The sequence below is a fragment of the Tachypleus tridentatus genome, chromosome 1 (assembly GCF_004210375.1).
Source record: "Tachypleus tridentatus isolate NWPU-2018 chromosome 1, ASM421037v1, whole genome shotgun sequence".
NCBI lineage: Eukaryota > Metazoa > Arthropoda > Merostomata > Xiphosura > Limulidae > Tachypleus > Tachypleus tridentatus.
Genome location: NC_134825.1, coordinates 26,277,506 through 26,296,224, shown reverse-complemented (window position 1 = coordinate 26,296,224; position 18,719 = coordinate 26,277,506). Strand labels below are relative to the sequence as shown.

Below are 18,719 nucleotides of genomic sequence, written 5' to 3'. Positions count from 1 at the left end.
TTTAATCGTTTTCTTCATGGCCAAGCATGGCCAATAGTTAAGGCGTGCGACTCGTAATTCGCGGGTTCGAATCCAGGTCGCACCAAAATATGCTCGCACTTTCAGTCGTGGTAGCATTGTAATGTGACGGTCAATCCCACTATTCGTTGGTAAAAGAGTAGCCCAACAGTTGGCGGTGGGTGGTGATGACTAGGTGCCTTCCCTCTAGTCTTACCCTACTAAATTAGGGGCTGCTAGCGTAGATAGCCCTCGAGTAGCTTTGCAGAAAAAAAGTTTTTCTTCATTTTATGTTAGATTTAATTTAAATGCTTTATCGTTGAACCGTAACGAAATAATTAAAATTGTCATTTATTCGTAAAACATGAAGAAAATATTTTAGGACTGCGGGTGAAAATCTTAAAGGTGAAGAACTATATTAAATATGTTAGGCTTAACATAAAGCAACACATTTTTGGTCGACTTTGGTGACACTGACATTTCAATCGCATTCTGTTTTCATTCCTTCTGGCATTCAGGAGGTTATACAGAAAAGTCTTTATGATAAACTGTTTTACAAGCTCTTATTATGTATGGGACTGTAATACATAGATCATTCTACTGAACCCTGTAATATAAGAAGTATATTAGTCTAAACAAAATGAACTGGCTCAGCAGTAAGCCTGCAAGCTTACAACGCTAAAAGTCGGGTTTCGATACCAGCGGTGAGAAGAGCACAGACAACCCACTGTGTAATTGTGTGATTAATAAATATATTAAAACGATTCTTTTAGATCATACCTCTCTGTAATTGGTCATACTATAACTATAGTTATTACGTATGGTTGAAATAAAATCTTATGCTCTACCAATAAGAAGACTAGAAAAACGGAGTCTGCTCATGACGTAAGAAAACTTTGGAAAGGTTGACGATAAAAACGACCACGATCGTCGTTTCGTGAATGAACGCACAGACTCCCACGTGACAGCTGACACTCCGACAACAGAGACTTCAGTTCGTTTGTCAATTTCCTCTGAGAGACCACGACAAAAGACAGTGACAAAAGACGACTTACGATTTTCCAAGTGGTAAGTAATTGTTGAAGTTATTAGTAGTTGTTTTTCTAATTGTATACGTCGGTAGTTTATATTAAAAAACGCGTAAGCAGTTTATTTGGTCGTGCATAAACGTATATACTGTTTGCTTTTTGTTAAGTGCAAAGCTACACAATGGTATATCTGTGTTGTGCCTACCACAGGTATCGAATCCAGGTTTCAGCGTTATAAAACTTTCAAACTCACCGCTGAGCCACTGGTGGTCAAGTATATAGAGAGATAAGGCTGTAATTCTTTCACATTGCTTTCTGTTGCTCTAAAGCGATCGAGATTTCGTGAAATATAGATATATATTTGTAATATAAGCACGAGTTTTCTTTCCAAAGATCTATAAAGATACAAAGTCTGTGATCCATGATGCAAATTTAATAGTCACTCTTAGTTAGCTTCTTGTATCAAAAGAAAGATCTAAACTGAAACAAAATGGGAGTTTCCATGGCAAAGGGGCCCGACATGGCCGGATGGTTAAGGCATTCGACTCGTAATCTGAGGGTTGCGGGTCCGAATTCCTGTCACATCAAACATGCTCGCCCTTTCAGCCATGCGGACGTTATAATGTGCTGATCAATCCCACTACATGTTGGTAAAAGAGTAGCCTAAGAATTTGCGGTGGGTAGTCATGACTAGCTGCTTTCCCTCTAGTGTTACACTACTAAATTAGGGACGGCTAGCGCAGATAGTTTTCGTGTAGCTTTGTGCAAAAAAATCAAAACAAACAATTCATGACAAAGAAAACTGGATTAGTTTGTTTTCCAAACGACAGGTAAATTTTGTTATTGGAACAAAATTATAAAACTTTGACCTACACTTTGGTTGTCATTACCTGCTAAGCTTTCTTCATTCCATGCGAATAAAAACTTTCAAAATTATTCGTTTCTTATGTGAAAAGTTAAACAAAACAAGACAAGTAAAAGTTCATTTTCAATTCGTTGCAAAGTGTTGAACTTCTTTCAAATTTGATATTGTTCAGAATTTTTGGATTTATTCAGTGTGATTTAGATACCCATGTAATTTTAGATTTATGTAAGTACCCCAGTTGTGAGCGGTAACTTTAAAGAATTACAATGCTAAAATCTTGGGTTTGATTCTCCGTAGTGAACAACGTGCAGATAGATAGTCCACTGTGTAGCCTTGTACCAACAACAACAACAAAACTCACCAGATATTGACTTTGTACAAGTAGTTTCATGAAAGCTCGAGCGAGGTTAAACTATCTCATAAATTTAACCAGAACTTTTCGAAATTCATCGAAAAAATGTAAAAATATATTGTTTAAAAGAGAAAATATATGAGTATTTTTTTTATATATGCCTCTAGTGGCTAAGTAGTGGGTAAGTTTCCATGTTTACATTGCTAAAAATCGAGTTTCGATATCCATAATGGACACAGCACAGATAACTCATTGTCTAGCTTTGTACTTGGCAAAACTAAACACCTTTCTCTATACCAGTTGAAACGCAAGGTAAGCTAATATAATAATTCTTATATTAGTTAGTCTATTACAATAAGTTTCGCTCGTGTACTTTAACTAAGCTCATGTATAATCCTTATACTGCGCAGGCTATTACAATAACATTTGTTCGTGTAATTAGTTTAAACATTTCTTATTTTGTGTAAGCTAATATAGCAGTTCTTGTATTAGGTCTTTTGTTACAATAAAAAAAAATGTGTATTTAGTATTATATTAAAATATTACTTTTGACGTGCAATGTATTATAATGTACAACAGTATGTTCAGATATAGTCTATTACAACATTTATTACAAGTTTTCCAACACAGTTATGTACTTCATATCTTAATGTGGTTGTTACAGAATTGCTTGGGTGATTTAATAGGTAATGGATGTTACATTAAGTAATCCATTACATTAACTCTAATTTGAGTACTGATTTACTGAAACACATATTACAAATGATCCGTTTTAAGTAAACTTATTTTTTCTATTGGTATTTTACAATAGAATCCTAGCTTGGATAATTATTAAAATAATCTCTATTAATAATCCTTTGTTAGAATGAAATATGTTGGACAATTAAGCTTGTTTATTGAAATTTAAAATCACGCTTTAATTAAAGTAACACTACAATACACTAGAGTTTAATTGGTTCATCATAAGTATTATTTTACTGAGTAAAACATAAATATTATTTTGGCTATTTTGTTGATCATTTGTTTTACTTTGACGTTTGATTATTGTAGCACGTAAAATTGGTTTTCCTTCTTACTTCACTCGTTTGGTTTATCGAAATCTTAAGCTATTATTTGTCTAATTTACGAACCTTATGTGTTTTCGAATTATCAGAAATTAATTTTGGGTGATTCTATCTTTGTGTTATAAGTGTTGGGAATTAGTCTAGTGTGATTATTTCTGTGTGTTTCAAGTGTAAGGAAGTAGTTTAGTGTAATTAACTCTGTGTGTTACTAGTATTTGGAACTAGTTTTGTGTGATTATCTCTACATCGAGTTTCTATTATTCATTACCATCTGACGCAAGGACTTTTGTGAGATCACATATTAACTTGGGTCCCCATTCGCCAATCTCCTAAGTGCCTTTATGGTGCATTCTATGTTTTGTGACAACTGGTCAAACGGTTTGCAAGTTATAGGTGGGGACACACAAAGATGTTCGTCAAACAACGGCATTTTGTGTAAAAACATGCTTTACCCTTAGTGATTCATAAATGTTTTTTGTACAGTGACTAACATAGTACAATAATTTTTTTCTAGGTGACAGTCATCTCCAGGTATCAATCACATATAACATCACTTATTATAATCACATTTTCCCCACTGCTACTGAAATCGTCAGGTCTGCTGACATTATAAAACCAGGATGGTATGATCTAAGAATATATTTCTATTGGTATAATTTGCATACGTAATCGGTTTTGTTTTCACAAATGAATCAAAATAAAAAGTATTCAGGGATAATAGGAGAAAACTGTTGCTCTTTTCAGTAATAAGTATTCCACTAAAGCGTATAAAAGAACATTATCTGATCACTCCAAATTAAACCAAGGATTATAGCTCTTAGAATGACATTAGAGCAATCAGACTGTGCCTGTTCTTACGAAATATTGACGAACCATGATGCCGAGAAACTAGTCCAGGCAGTTGCTAGTTTAAAACACTTTGTACAAGGATTTCCTTCTAAAGAAGACTTCGAGTTTTATGTCGCATGCCCCTAATCTTAGAACGTCGGATAACTTCGTAGAGTTACACAGTCGTTGTTATAGGTGTCGTTTAAAATTTCTCATGAGAATATATATTTTGTGACAACTGAAATAACGCTTTTGACTTATAGTTGGATCAGTAGGATAAAAACGTGCTCTTCCTTAATGAATTATTTGACGTTTTACCAGAATGTTTTGTGCTATATACAAAATAATAAAATAAGTGAGTGACGTAGCGCAAGATAACGTCGGAAAGACGAAAACGTCTGTGATTACAATCGTGTCATGACTTTTCTGGACAGCGCCAAGAGCTGTCAGTTTTGATCTCCGCTTTCTCTTTGACGAATAACACTTTATGGGCAGGCGAAATCTATCTGTCAACCTTCATAAATATCTTGGGAGAAAAACGCTTATGTTTTGTTTTGGGTACTTAGACGATAAGTTATACACTTGCACAGGTTTCTGCTTGTATGAAAAACAACTCATTTGTTCCAGTGATACACTTGTTTTATATGAAGGTATTTATTCTTATAAAAGTAAATCGGGTTGGGCGTCTGTTACAGCGTAGTATGTTAAAGTTATGTAAAAAAATACACTTTCTCAAGGAATACCTACCTTTAGGATCAGGTGAGGTTTTTATTTTCAACGTGCAAATACAATACATTTATAAATGGATTATCAGCTAAGCCTTTTTAGTTCTTCATAGTTTCAGAATCGTAGCATCCATCGTGAAAACACTGAAGTACTTGAAAAGGGAGCGTAGGTAAAATAGTCAGTAGCATCAGTAATGCTCGAGCTGTGTTTAGTTGGTAACATTAAATCACGTTTATAAGACGAACGTTGAACTATGTTTAAAGCTATAAAAGTATGTGGCGTTACTAATGTTTAAAATTGTGTAAAAAGATCGAAAATATTTGAGATGTTCAAACTAGTTAATGGTGGACTGTTTAAGTAGTGTATGAAATAATGTAATGGTAAGATGTCAGAATAACTCTGGAAAATGTTACTAACTTTGTTATATTAATACTCCAATAAAGTAGTTTCATACATTATAAGGTTTATTTAGAAACAGTCATGCTAATGTCCTCCTACTCCTCTGGTGCAGCTTTCCATGAACCGGTTAACGTCTTTAACTCTACAGTTTTCAAGCTCATATTTAGAATAGACCAACAAAAGTAAACCAGATCTGCTGCTATTCATCTAATCCAAGTTTAGGTCTTATAGATCTGGAAATGCCAGGTGCAAATTATCTCTACCCCACCCAAGTGTGATAGATAGTTTCTGTTTCAGGTGATAATAATTTATTTACCAGGTGAGGGTCAGAGTATTTCGTAAGTAGAATGTCCATGTAGGTACTTACATTTATATTGATATGAATAAATTTTTCTCTTTATTCTTTGTTAAACTAAAGCTTCGTTTTGTATTTCTTACAGAACTACACCATAAATGTCTGTACTAGTCGTCCCTAATTTAGTATTGTAAGACTAGAGGGAAGGCAGCTAGTTATCACCTCCTACCGTCAACTCTTAAGCTAATATTTTACTGTCATATTTATGAGGTATGTGTTCGAATAAATTAGTTGCGATTTCACTTTCTCTCACTATCTTTCTCTTGTAAACAGCAATACCATAGAGATTTAGTTAGTAAGTCTTTTCCCTTTCAAATCGGCCCTGCATGCCCGGGTGGTTAAGACACTTGACTTGTTATCTGAGGGTCGCAGATTCGAATCCCCGTCACACCAAACATGATCTCCCCTTTCAGCCGTGGGAGGCGTTATAACGTTACTGTCAATTCCACTGTTCGTTGGTAAAAGAGTAGCCTAAGAGTTGGCGATGAGTGGTGATGACTAGCTGCCCTCCCTCTTGTCTTACAATATTAAATTAGGGACAGCTAGCGCAGATAGCCCTCGAGTAGTGGTGATGACTAGCTGCTCTCCCTCTTGTCTTACAATACTAAATTAGGGACAGCTAGCGCAGATAGCCCTCGAGTAGTGGTGATGACTAGCTGCCCTTCCTCTTGTCTTACAATATTAAATTAGGGACAGCTAGCGCAGATAGCCCTCGAGTAGTGGTGATGACTAGCTGCTCTCCCTCTTGTCTTACAATACTAAATTAGGGACAGCTAGCGCAGATAGCCCTCGAGTAGTGGTGATGACTAGCTGCTCTCCCTCTTGTCTTACAATACTAAATTAGGGACAGCTAGCGCAGATAGCCCTCGAGTAGCGTTGCGCGGAATTCAAAACAAACCAAATCTTTTCAAATATTTCTTCAGTATCTTATTAATGAGATCAGGAGATATTTCCAGCTTCAGTGCAGTGACAGTCTGGTTTGAAAGGGTCTTTTTATAACCATACCTTTCATTTTGGGCATTGTTACTTATTGGATTGGGGCATGCTTTTCTAGCCTGTGCTGTTCTGATCTTTCTTGAGTCAATAAATGTCGATTGAGAGAGCTCAAAATGTTTTTCTTTGAAATATTGTGTCCTTTGGATCTTCGTTCTTTAAAAACCTTGCTGTACGAGCATTTACCATTTCCCTAAGTTTAGTTATTACTGTATTTAAGAACTTTAGAAACAGTGATTTAATATTAGAAACATTATGTAGTTTGAAAATAACATAAGATGTACATGTTTTAAGAAACTATCATTTCAGATTATAGGTTTTCTATACAAGAACATATTTTTCGATTTGTATTACGTGTGTGTGTGTGTTTTCTTATAGCAAAGCCACATCGGGCTATCTGCTGACTCCACCGAAGGGAATCGAACCCCTGTTTTTAGTGTTGTAAATCCGTAGACTTACCACTGTACTAACGGGGGACTTTGTATTACTTGACAGTATAAATAGGTGATTGGGGCGCTTGAATTGCACTATAAGGGTCGTGGGTTCGAATTCTTGTCCCATCAAATGTGCTTGCCCTTACAGTTATGGGGACGTGTAATAGTGTGATCAATCCTAAGAGTTGGCAGCGAGTTGTGATGACTATATATATGCCTTCCCTCTAGTCTCTCACTACTAGATTAGAGGCGGCTAACACAGAGAACCCTCGTGTAGCTTTAACAAAATTCAAACCAAACCAACCAATTATTGTACATTATAACCACGACATTCATTGAAATATTCCAATAATATATATAATGACGGATTTTTCTGCAAACTTAATTAAAAAAATATAACATATTCTAATGAAAAACGTAATCACTACGGGTATTGAAAGCCGGTTTCTGTGCCACTGAGAAGCCTAAGAAAAATCTAAAAGTATTCTTTGGATACTTCAAATTACGACTTTAATTCTTCAATATTTCTTGTGTTCTTAAGCGCAATTGGACAATGGGCGATCTGCACTGCGTCAATCATGAGTATTGAACTCCGATTTTAGCACGAGAAACTATCTAGCTAACTTTGAGACTCCTTTAAGAGCGTCAAGAGTTGGGCTGGTATTAAAGTAAAAAGTTTAGTACTACCTGACCAGTTAAGTAGAGATGTTTAACTTATTAACTTAAAAGAGTTTAATGACGATTTGGGTGGATGTGTCTTTCTTTTTGATTTGAATAGTTTATAGCCATCTGACACTTTGGATAACTCTGTTTCTGTCGTTGATTTGAATAATTTGGTTTCACCTGACGATTGTATTTTTCATCACGATCTGCTCGACTGATTAATATTTTCTTATTTTTAATAAAAAATTCAGTTTGGCCTTTTAACCAGATGTGTTTCTGGTGAGAAAGATCAAGAAAAGCTTTTATCTTTTTATCTCGTAGAACATATATCCGCTTGCTTGCAGAATACTCAATAGGATATAATTTAGCTGCCATAAATAAGTTGCTTTATCACTCAAGAAATTTGCTTCAGTTGTCCAAAAAAGCTCCCCAGAATGTTCACACTATCGTGATCACCAAACCTTCGAGGTGGTGAGATTTGTATTCTTAGTAAAAACCGAATATTTGTGTAACATTTCAGACAAATTGCTGACACTGCGTTTTTATAGTATATATATCCAAGTATTGTTCAAGACTTATGCTTGTGTATTGTTTCGAATAGGTCATTTTAAATGTCAGCTTTACACGTCGCGGGTTTCTCTCTGTACGTATAAAAGTAGCTTCCAAGTTGATTGAATGAACTTTTCATAATTTCTTTGTAAAGCTGATGTGCTAATACACTGCCGTTTTGTTGAATACGTTAATAATGTCAGAAAATACCCCCATACACAATCTGGTAGGGACACGGTGAGTGCTGTACGGGGGGAAGGGACAAAGGGAATCTTCTTCCGTACGAAACGTGCTTGATAGATCTTAAGGAATGGGAAGACTCCTGAGACTTGTCCAGAAATAACTTATATTTACTTAAATCGCAATGCATTTAATGCTCGCGTTCAATAGTCAAAAACACCTTAGGTTAATTCATTCAAAGTTTTAACTTTGATTATTCTGTTGACTTATTATCACACAACTCTTCTGTTAATGTCTTAACTCCCCTAAATATGAATTGAATTATTAATTTGAACCTGGCGTAACTTTATACTATAAAGAAAATATGCTGTTGAATGTCGTCTACCGTTAATGAAAAATAGGAATGTCGGCATTGCGCGTTCACTGAATATAAGAAGTTTGAAACTATCGGACGCGAATCTAAACCAGTTAATTTTATTTCACACTGCGATTCACGTAAAAACGCGTATCACAATATTTTACAAACATTCTTATTAATGTACATTTCACAACTGCAAGTTATATATCATGGAACACGTTTAACCACGTGCAATCTATTATACATACCTTACACTTCTTTTGTGCCCGGCATGGACGAGCGCGTTAGGCGTGCGACTCGTAATCCGAAGGTCGCAGGTTCGCATCCCAGTCGCACTAAACATGCTCACCCTTTCAGCCGTGGGGGCGTTATAATATGACGGTCAATTCCACTATTCGTTGGTACAAGAGTAGACCAAGAGTTGGCAGTGGGTGGTGATAACTAGCTGCCTTCCCTCTGGTCTTACCCTGCTAAATTAAGAACCGTTAGCGCAGATAGCCCTGCGAAATTCAAAAACAAGCAAACAAACATAACTTTTCTTGACGAAACTATTGATCTCCAGTTTTTTAGTGGTAAAACTGGTTCGAACTTTCCTGTATTTATTGGATGAGGTTGGAAACAAATCACGAGAACGTCTGGATGTATTCCATACATGAATGGATTTATTAAATGTGTATCCTTGATAGGCTCAGAATACTGTCTCCTACAGTTGACGAATTTAGCTGTTTTGTAAGAAAAAACAACAACAAAAGACATTAAGCTTTAGGACGCGTCACAAACATTTTTGGATTTATAAGATGTGTAATCATGACCTCGTTAAAAACACTAAATACGAGGGTATACTGCGTGTATTTTCTTATAGCAAAGCGACATCGGGCTATTTGGCGAGCCCACGGAAGGGAATCGAACACCTGATGTTAGCGTTGTAAATACGGAGACTTACCGATGTACTAGCGAGGGCGCACGAGGGTATACGGCATACATCCTTAAATTCGTACGACATATATCATTGTCTCGGTTAAAAGCACTAAATATCGGGACGTGCATTGTAAATCTTAGATTCATATGACGTGTATTACTGACTTGGTTGATAGACTTATAAAATTTTGTCTTTTAAAGTTTATAATTCAACTACTTGGTAAACGCCCATTAAACATCAAGAAGTACCACATACATCTTGAATTCAAAACACCTATATTCTTGCTTGGTTAAAAGCACTAAATATTAGGTGTACCACGTATATTCTAAGACTCATAAGATGTGTATTTTTGACTTGGTTAAATTATTAAATATTAGTTGTACCACGTACATCCTTGAATTCATAACATGCGTGTTTTTGACTTGATTCACATGTTCAATATCTCTTGTATTCTACAGCTTATGTTAGTTGTAGAATAGATACGTAATTTATTGTATTTAAAATTAGGTTATTACTCGATGTGGCAGTTTTGAAAAACAAAAAATAAAATCAATTTGAAAAAACTTTAAAATAGTTTTTTGTTATTATTTTTGTGACTTGTGCAGACACTAAACAAATAAAGTGGCTATTGAAAGATATACATTTCATAACCAACAGTGTTAAACAGCAATCGCAAGGTAATTTGTCTTCACGTTCACAATATATATTAAGGTATTTTTGCGTGTTTATATCTTGTATGTCCGCTGATAGTGATTCGAAATAAAAACATAACAAATACCAAATCGTCCTTCGCCCCAACATTCGGAGATCGATCCCCGTAGTGAGGACGAAGCATATAGTCTGTTCTGCAACCTTATGCTTTACCCAACCAAGAAAACAATGTCTGAACATTTAACGACACCTAATGGGAACTTTGCCATTTTATATAATTTAGGTAAGTTTTACTGACTGTGCGGCCAATTGTAACGTCGAGTCTGCTGAATTAAACTAATTATCCTCGCTTAAATTTAAGTTAAGTTTGTTTACCTATAGTCGTGTGGCCTCTTTTCTTCATAAGAGGAAGGAAACGAATATTACAATCTGACGATTGATGTTTCTTATATAAAATCTGTGTTGTTTTGTAGAGCTTATAAAAAAACGAGCAAACATGCAATATACAAGTAAAATATAACACTTGTGAACTACAACTTAGTAAATATTATAAAGTAACTCGAAAGTGCAATGAGAGAGAAATAATGAAGTTCAGATATACAAAAACAGGTGCATTTCTGTAAACTGTGAAACCAACCTACATAACCCAAATGTTCTTCTTTGCTAAAGAATTTGGTAAAGTAGTAACCCACGAATTCTAATAAATAATAAAAAAAGCTATGAAATAGAGTATGTCGCATTTTAAATTTATCAGTATAAATGTATAATTATACCGGTATGGACAACCCAATATTTTTCTCTCCAAGCTATACGGTAAACTAAATGACGTTCTGGCAAACATTATAAGATAAAACAACTCTTGTCTTCTAGCTGCTAATGTGAAGAGATAAGTTAAGGAAGTTATGCTCTTCCTACAATGGTATATGGAAACTAATACAACTTCTATAAAAGAATATAAGATTATAAAATAACATAACCCGTATCCCTTAACTGCTAATGTAAAGTTACATATTTAAAAACAGGAGGTAAAATAAATGTTATTCTTATCAACGTATATTGTAAATTAACCAGTATATTCAAAACTAACAATACATTGTTGTATGATAGAGTTAGCTGTATAGTTCACTTGATAATGTATGGTTAAGCTGCAAACCAACTTTTATTCTATTTACTGAGGTGAATGTATTTATAAAGCAATTTTCCTAATGCCTATCAAACGAGAACAATGTGGACAAACAAGCAGCGTCATCTACATTCTTAAGTTATGTGACAAACTAACCCTCTATCGTTCACCTGCTTTTACATTTAAAGATGTCATCCTTTTGTTCACTAGTAAGATTGAAAAACACAGAATACTAAAATTCTTGAACTCGATTCCTGAGTGGAGCAAAATCCAGATAGTCCAGTGTGTACTTTTACACTTAGATGAAACAGAATACTTGATTGAAAGTGTTTGTTTGTTTAGCATTGTTTGTGGTTGGTTGATTTAGAGTTTTATGGCACAAAGCAGCTAGGCTATATGTGTCCATTGTTTTTGTGTGTGTTTTCTTATAACAAAGCCACATCGGGCTATCTGCTGAGCCCACCGCGGGGAATCGAACCCTTGATTTTAGCGTTGTAAATCCGTAGACATACTGCTGTACTAGCGGGGAGCTTCAGCATTGTTAGTGCTAAGGTGCATAATAAATTATTTGCTTACTGTGCATCGTGGGGGATCGAACCTTGGATTTTAACTTATAAGTATATAAACTTACCGCTGAACTGCTAGGGAATTGTAAAGAATGGAATCTTAACTTTAAATTCCAATGAGGTCCACTGTTTGCTGTAAAAAACGTTGGTCATATCGGAAACTGAAGAAATCTTCATCACCAAAGAGCTTGGTTGGTTTGCGATGTTTTATGGTTTATTGTAAGATGAAATAGAAGACGTTTCCCTTAATAAATGTCCACAAGGTGTATGGTCTATTTTAGGTTTACCTGTAATTGCAGGTACAATTTATCAGATACCCTTTTACTTTACGTAATAAGACTAATAATTTATTTGGATACACTGGCGAAGTTCGTGGGTTTTTGTTTTGTTTACTCAGTCTGAGCCCACTACCAATAATGACTTTGCTTTGATTGATTTCATTTTTACTTGATAGTCATACATCTTTGAAATACAGCACTCGGATCTTCTCTGTATTATATCTCATTTCTGTGAAAACTGATAGCGAATTCTAGACAAGTTTAAAATTCAACATTTTCCTTTAGTAACTGAATTGAAAATGCTTTGATCGTTGTGTTTGCAGGACACTTGATCTTTTATGATCTACAATATAAAGAAGGTATTTTAAACCGCATGATTGGTACTTGTAATACAAGATTGAAAACGTTATATGCCGATAAAATTCCTGGTGAGCTTGGCTTTACATAAGTAGTGAGAAGCCACAAAAATTAATCTCTTTTGACGCAGAATATTCATACATTCTTATCATAAAGGTAAGTTCAGAGCGAAGACTTAAAATTTCCAACAAGTTATTTTGTTTGTTATGAATTTCGCGCAAAGCTCTACGAGGTCTACCTGCCAACTCTTGGGCTACATATGATAACGCTGCTATAGCTGCAAGCGTGGGAACGTTAGATGCAATTTGAACATACGACCCTCAGATTGTGAGTCAAGCGCCCTGACCACTTGACCATGCCGTGCAACCAGCGCATTAGAAATCAAAGAAATGTGTATCAACTTTGGTCCTCAAGGCACATCTACAAGTTGTATTCCAGCTGTGATTAACCAAAATACGGCGTATTGTAGCAGTGAAAACCCACCTACAAAAAGGTCAGGGGCAAAAGCAATAAACGTGCTCCAAGGAAGAACACGTAACATAATCAAGAAGGATCTCTTTCTGCGAATGAGGTCATAAGAGTTTTAAAAAATAAAATTTCTAGTATTTCTTCCAATTCAACTTTTGCATACCTCAGTCAACTGAAGAATGAAACAGTTAATAATGACATTCCGTTCCGAAATAAATATATCGGTAAAGTTGTTAGACACGGTGTCTCTGAATTTCTATATGATCAGGCTGTCCAAAGGAATTCTCAAAAAATCGTCTTCTTCATATACTAGATGGATTATGGTAAGCATGTAGAGAATAGGGATGTAATTTGGACCTGACAGCCTTAGAACATATCATTTGCAATAAAAACTACGCTGTAGGAGTATTATCAAGAGTATAGTCGTCAGATTAAGGAAGACCGAACGTGAGATCATAACTTGTAAAGATATGGTATGGTTCCAAAACTGTTTTAGAATAACATAATAAACCGTCTGTACACATGCTAAGAACCAGAAGCGTTAGATATGCGTTCTGCTAAGATATTATGCAACATAAAATGTGAATACATAACACATGATATAAAAATCTGATAACCGTGTGTATTCTGCATGGTAAGACTGTGCTTCTGATGAAGCATTTCAAAGATGTAATTCCCCGCTGGTACAACGGGAAGTTTGTGTATTTACAACGCTAAAATCAGGGGATTGATTCCCCTTGGTGGACTCAGCAAATAACCCAATGTGGTTTTGCTATAAGAAAAACACATAAACACACACTCAAACATGTAATATTAGTTCTTGAGATTTATATCAAGGAAGACCTTTCAATACCATCTGTGGGTTAGAGACACGAGTAACATTATATTGTTACAACGAAATCAATCATGATGTTAGATGCACAGATATTCCTCGGTTGCGATGTGGGCAACAATATCAACAGGTAAGTATTGTAACAATGTGATAAGGAAGACTTATGAACAATATTTTTTATGCTTTGTCATACTGCTATACACAGGTAAGGCATTGTTGTAATGTTATCAACAACAATTATTAACAGTAAACAATTGTGTGGTTTGTTTTTGTGCTGCCAACAGTCAAGGTATTGCTGTGATGTGATCAAAAGAACAACTTAAAATAGTTCGTATGATTTATCAAATTTTTACTGATGTTCAAGGTATTGTTTTGATGTGATCGGGAAGAGCTATTTACAATAATATGTATGACTTGTCATCGCTTTACTAACAGTCACTATATTGACCAGGAAAAGTTATTGATAATTGCATTTTTTTACAGGCAAAATGCATCATGTTTTGGGTGGAATCAGCTGTTTCATTTGGCTATGTATGTTATGTGTTCTGGCAAAGAGACCTTTCCAAGAAAGCAGTCCTACACTAAAAGATGTTATGGAAAAAATTGAAGAACAGGAACAAGAAAAAAGAAACTGGAACAGTCTTTCTGGAATGTGGGGTAAGAGGAGTTGGAACAACCCGTCTAATATCGTGGATAAACGTGGCTGGAAAGATTTGTCAGGAATGTGGGACAAACGAAGCTGGGAAAATCTTTCTGACCTCATGAACAAGAGAGACCAGGTTGACTTTTCAGAGTCAGGCAAACAGGGCTGGAATGCCCTGTCAGGAATGTGGGGAAAACGTGATTGGAATGACCTATCAGGAATGTGGGGAAAACGTGATTGGAATGACCTATCGGGAATGTGGGGAAAACGAGGCTGGGACGACTTATCAGGAATGTGGGGGAAACGAAGTTCAGATTTCAACACAAACTGGCAAACTCTTGCAAAAGTTGACGCTAATTACGTGAAGGAAAAGTCAGACATGCGAGGTACTTTATTATGAATATTTGCACAATATTTTCGTAAGTCACTGTTTAGAACAATCTTGATATTTATTAGGTATTTCAATGCTAATTATATCGTTTTTTAAAGATGATATTTGAAAGAAACTTACGTCACTACATAACAAACATGTTCATTAACTGGTTACAATAACACTAGGTAACAAAATTTATACTTTTTTTTGTTCCTGGGTAGAAAGTGTTATTTTCTAATTGTTTATGCCTAAAGTAAATGGAAAAGACCTATGTTTCTCTTCAATCTTTGCTTTTGTGATCTGGGAACGTATAACGAAAACACGATGGGAGACTATATTTGGGGGCTGATACGTGAAAGTGATTTACATCACAGTCGCAAATATCGAAAAATTACTCACTTCTAAACATTTTTGTACAACTTTAGTATAAATACATGTAAATCATGATTCATATGTTGTTTTATTCAGACCTTATGTAAATGAAAATGTGCCAATTTTCCCGTTTTTACATAGAAAATAGGTTAATTTTTAAATTTCATTATCCAGATCTCAAAAGCAGAGTTTGAAGGGAATAATGGTTATTTTCTGTACTTTTACAACATAAGTGATTGAGAAATAACACATACTATCTAGAAGCAAAATTTGTGTTACATAGTGTAATTACTTCTAAATTAATTTTTGATTCTTAAAATGGTTTATTGTGATGTGTTATTATCTTCTGTGTGTGTGTACGGGACTGGTAAGTTTCAACTGTTTTACACTAAATGCAGTAGAAATTCACGCTTAAAGGACTGTTAAAAAGTCTGTTCTAAAACTTTACTGACTTCTGATCATAGTAATAATATGTGCTCTGAACTTTTAACAACTACCGATCATGCACACAAGACTTAGATATTGGTTATTATACGCTCCCCCCAAAAAATAATTGAAAAAACAATTTTTTATCAAATGCATATATTGAAAGATAACTCACTGAGTGAATGTGGACGATTGAAAATTGCTTTCAAAGTTATAGAACAAGAAATAACAGTGGCTCATCTCTTTATAGGCGATTTTATCTCAATCGAAGTTATAAAACAAGGCCTAAAAATGAAAAAAATATGAAATGTTCAATGTCCAACTTGCTTCTTAAAACGTATTCCTATGGGAATTAGAGAAAGATTAATGTTTTAGGAAGAAATGTCCTTTCTGTAAGCTTCATAAGTAAAAATGTTAAATTAGCCTGTTCATTGCATTTGTCATGATTTATAACAAAACAATGACACGTTTATCACCTTTTGTAGACACACACATCTGCACTAGTATTCTATAAACATCTCCGTTTAGCGCATGAAAACTTTCACAGAGTGAAATGGTGGACAACCTGAAACACATAATCCATCAATGAATCTTGTACATCTACTGACCTCTCATCGCAGATTATATATCTTCTGTTATTTTTTGGAATTGTGGGTAATCTAAACAACAACATTCATCAGTGAATCCTGTACATCTACTGACCTCTCATCATAAATGCTATTTCTCCAGTTATTCAATGCCAACTGGGTTCCTAAGGTGTAAAACATAAATCGTCTGTTTCAGTTTTTGTTTTATTTTTAATTTTGCTGGGGTGGATGGAATATCTATCAAATGTTAGCATAAGTGTAATTTTATAAGTTGTCCTTTCCTTAACCAGTCACTAAATACTGATAACCGCAATATTTTTATAGGGAAAATGATGTTTACTTTTGATTACCACTACTGGTAGATTCTGACGAAGTCTTCAAAAATTCAATAAAGAAACAAAAAACAGTTTTCATAAAAACGGGGTTTTACTGTTATTTTTCATTTAATTTCGAAGAGGCTCTCGAGTTCAGAGCTTAACTGATTACCACAAAGTAAACACAAATTTCACAAATTGACAGCAAAGAAATCACGTAATACCACAAAATAAACAATAAACTAAATAAACAAGACACAAAACATATATATATAATATATATAATTTCAGCAAATATACTGTATTCATAGTAATGAAGTACTTCATATCAAGAAATCTTCTTAAAATAACAATAAGCAAAGGTAACTTTATTAATTTGTGTGTGTGTATGTATAATAACATAGGTAATGGACATAGACATAATAGTGAGTTTATTGCATAACATAAAATATTAGCAAAAGGTGCTGTGATAAACTGATGAAACGGCTTAACCATGAATTATGTGATTCATTTCGACGATTTCTCAAGTTGAAATTGTATTGTAGTTGGGGCCGAAAATATTATACCTTGTTGCTTGTGTTCAGTTTGAGGTAATTTTGCTGTAGTTAGTAAACAGTTTTTACTTAAAGTCTTACACTTTAGACTCAATGTGTGTATCTCCTTGCTTGTAAAGAGCCCAAACATTCTTCTATTAGAATACATAATCAAACTAACATTTGTTGAAAAGTAGAATAACTGAAGTGTTCCACAAATGTGATTAAATGTGTGGTTTAGGTTACTATAATAGAATAGTCAGACAACCTAGCTTGTTAACTGATAGTAATTTATATATTTTATTAAATAACAGTAACTTACAACCATTTACAAATGATAACAGTTATGTGCTTTTTTTTACAAGTGTGTTTATTTCTCTCTATTCTAGAACCACAGAGGATCACACGCCGAGACTTAACGGCCAAGATTTTCCTGGAAGACTAACTGATGTTATGTTTGTTGGTTTATTAAAGAGAAGGATATTGACTTCTTATCACAACAAAACTCTCTGTAGATTCCTCAACATATTTGATATCTGGTTTTTGATTTGGCATAGTTATGGGGCTCACATACTGCTTTTTATTGGCATAAATGTTTTTTTTTTATTTTTTGCTGCTGATGTTGTTTTACAATCAAGCAGTACTAACTGTTGTAGCCTCTGTGTAGATATATACGTTCATTATCAAACTTAATGCTCTCAAGAAGAAACATTGAACAGTTAAATCAAAACTCTCGTGAGTAACATTTGTTTGAGATCGTTAATAAAATTAACAGAACTCATGTTTTTCGTCTGAGTGTATTTTGTTATTTCAGTTACAAATATTTCGTTTTCTCATGTTTCTTTCACAAACACTTGTTAAAAGATGACAATGGCTATAGACAAAGCGATAAAAAACAACCGATAATCATGGTTTGTCATAAATAACGATTTTAACACCAGGGGTAACAGTTGAAAATACCACTTAGGAATAGAAGTGGTTAACGGTACTCTGATTTCACCAGGATTTAGAAATGATAATATTGATTGGTGTTAGAATCGACTCCAGACATTTTGTCTTTCCATTAGAGGATAATCTATTACTCTTGCTTAAAACCTGTAATACCAATTATAACGATAAGTGATTATCGTTATTCTCTATCTTACCGTGATCTATTGTTGTATTTATAGACTGTAAATTCAGTTATAATTAGAAGTAACTACCCGTATTCTCTACTACCATGATATATATTCCGTTGTTACAACCTGTAAATTAGTTATGTTAGAAGTGACTACCGGTATTTTATTTAGCATGATCTATCATTGTTGTAACTTTAAAGTACTATTTGCTACTAATAGTATGGTTTAAATAGTTTTTAAACTCTCCGTAAGTTTTTTATTTAGAACTAACTATATTGGATTGTTCCACGACTAATTGTCTTTAGACATGTGAACTATAACGTACTGTTTTATTTCTACTCTAACTCATTGTTTTCAACGAATAGACT

At 34.5% G+C, this 18,719-nt stretch overlaps 1 protein-coding gene across 1 annotated transcript; it reads left to right on the top strand.

Annotated features, from left to right (window-relative positions):
• Positions 1–915: 915 nt before the first annotated feature.
• On the top strand, positions 916–17,999 carry LOC143245049 (uncharacterized). Its single transcript, XM_076490881.1, has 3 exons — positions 916–1,065; positions 14,469–15,014; positions 17,623–17,999. Exons 2-3 carry the CDS (start codon positions 14,474–14,476, stop codon positions 17,676–17,678), a joined length of 597 nt encoding a protein of 198 aa, XP_076346996.1. The 5' UTR covers positions 916–1,065; positions 14,469–14,473; the 3' UTR covers positions 17,679–17,999.
• Positions 18,000–18,719: the final 720 nt, after the last annotated feature.